The sequence below is a fragment of the Octopus bimaculoides genome, chromosome 7, assembly GCF_001194135.2.
Source record: "Octopus bimaculoides isolate UCB-OBI-ISO-001 chromosome 7, ASM119413v2, whole genome shotgun sequence".
Lineage (NCBI taxonomy): Eukaryota > Metazoa > Mollusca > Cephalopoda > Octopoda > Octopodidae > Octopus > Octopus bimaculoides.
Genome location: NC_068987.1, coordinates 87,914,851 through 87,916,978, shown reverse-complemented (window position 1 = coordinate 87,916,978; position 2,128 = coordinate 87,914,851). Strand labels below are relative to the sequence as shown.

At 36.3% G+C, this 2,128-nt stretch overlaps 1 protein-coding gene across 1 annotated transcript in view; it reads left to right on the top strand.

Annotated features, from left to right (window-relative positions):
• The window catches only part of LOC106884146 (doublecortin domain-containing protein 1), a 143,444-nt gene that overhangs the window by 117,237 nt on the left and 24,079 nt on the right, over positions 1 to 2,128 (top strand). Inside the window, exon 17 of the mRNA XM_014935382.2 lies at positions 1,919 to 2,039. Within this exon, the coding sequence (XP_014790868.2) occupies positions 1,919 to 2,039 (121 nt within the window). The remainder of the gene's footprint in view (positions 1 to 1,918; positions 2,040 to 2,128) is intronic.

Genomic DNA, 2,128 nt, shown 5'->3' with positions numbered 1-2,128 from the left:
TCATGACTGACCATGGGATTGCACCCAGAAAGCCACCCTTCCAGGCACAAGTCCGGTCAAGGTTGTTTATGGAAGATCAGCAGTCGCCCATGCATACCAGCCTCCCCTCTCTACACCACCAGTGTTATCCATGAGAAAGGCAAAGGCCGGCCAATACAGCTTGGCACCAGTGATGTTGTAACTCATTTCTATAGCTGAGTGAACTGGAGCAACGTGAAATAAAGTGTCTTGCTCAAGAACACAACATGCAGCTCAGTCTGGGATTCAAACTCACAACGTCGCAATCATAAGCTTGACGCTCTAACCACTGAGCCATGCACCTTCACATATATATATATATATATATATATATATATATATATATATATATATATATATATATATATATATATATATATATATACATACATACTATGATATATATATATATTTATATACATACATACTATGATATATATATATATATGTTTATATGTATTTTATATACTATACTATAATATATATTTATGTATAATGATGTGACAAGTATCAGGTTTTATGGAGGGTCATAAACAGGTTCTATAAACACAGTGTATTTACATGGAACATGGGTGTTGAATGATGGTGGTGATGATGATGACAATGACAATGATGATCACTAAATGCATGCATAAAAAAAAAGCCCTTTAGAAGAAAAAAGGGAGTAAGAGAATAAAATAAGAATACAATAATATCATAATGGAATAAGGCCTCGCTACAAAAGATATTGACTGCTGTGTGATGGGAGGTGATACAACAGGAATCATTGTGAAGAAGATGGACATTATGTTCTGACCTGTAGATCATTATCATCATCATCATCATCATCACCATCACCATCATCATCACCATCATCATCGTCATCATCATCGTCGTCATCATCATCATCACCATCTGCTTTACAGTGAAGAACTTATTGACATTTGTTGCAGATTCACAGTGCATCCTCTTGTTGTGGCCTTCGATGTAGGAACTGAGATCGTTATGAATTCCTCTCCTAATTGTTGGCAATTAGGATTGCTGTCGGCAAAAAGGATGCAGATTTCCTTCTGTAACTGCTAACCTTTTGGCCATATTCTTTGCACTGAAATGGAGTGAATTGGCAGAGACGATAGCAGCCATGGCTGATAGTCATATCTATAACGTTGTCTCTTTGACATCCAAAGAGGCAGAAGGAATCCATTTTAAATAATCTCATATATTTGATATTTCAGACATGTGGTGAACCCTTGTGGCCAACAAGGGAGATAATCATTTCTAGATAAATTTTGGTGGGATTAGAAGTTTCAATTTTCACTCAAAAACTAAAGAAAAAAATGGATGAAATATATTTAATTTAGATTTTCTCTCTCAATCGTCACAAATTCTATATCTTTTGCCTTTTATCTTTTATTTTTTTACTTGTTTCAGTCATTAGACTGTGGCCATACTGGGGCACCAACCACCTTGAATTTTTAGTTGAATGAATTGACCCCTGTTCTTATTTATTTTTTAAAGTCTGGCACTTATTTCTACCAGTCTCTTTTGCTGAACTGCTAAGTTATAGGGACATAAACACCAACACTGGTTTCAGGCAGTGATGGGACACAATGACATACACAGACATGACACACACAGACACAATGACACACACAGACACAATGACACACACACACACACACACACACATGATGGGCTTCTTTCAGTTTCCATCTAACAAATCCATTCACAAGGCTTTGGTCAGCCTTGGGGTATAGTAGAAGACATCTGCCCAAGGTGCCATGCAGTGGGACTGAACCTGGAACTATGTGATTGGGAAGTATGCCTACACCTATAAATGTAATCTTCTACTCGATACTGTTTTGTTTCTGATTGAGAATCTCTCGGATAATTATTGTTTTCTTGTCTTCTATATTTGCAGAGCGTCTCAATGGTTGGCTGTCGACAATTTCCCAGTGAATGACTCATCAGAATTTCTTCTTCCATTCGAAGATTTAGAGAGAAATGAACTTGAGAAAGAATGGCATTTTCTGCAACATAAGGTTGGTTATGATGGCAAATATTTCCATTGAGTGTAATATTTCATTTATTTGTGATTTTCTTTCAGAATTCTGTAACAAAAGGTGAATAA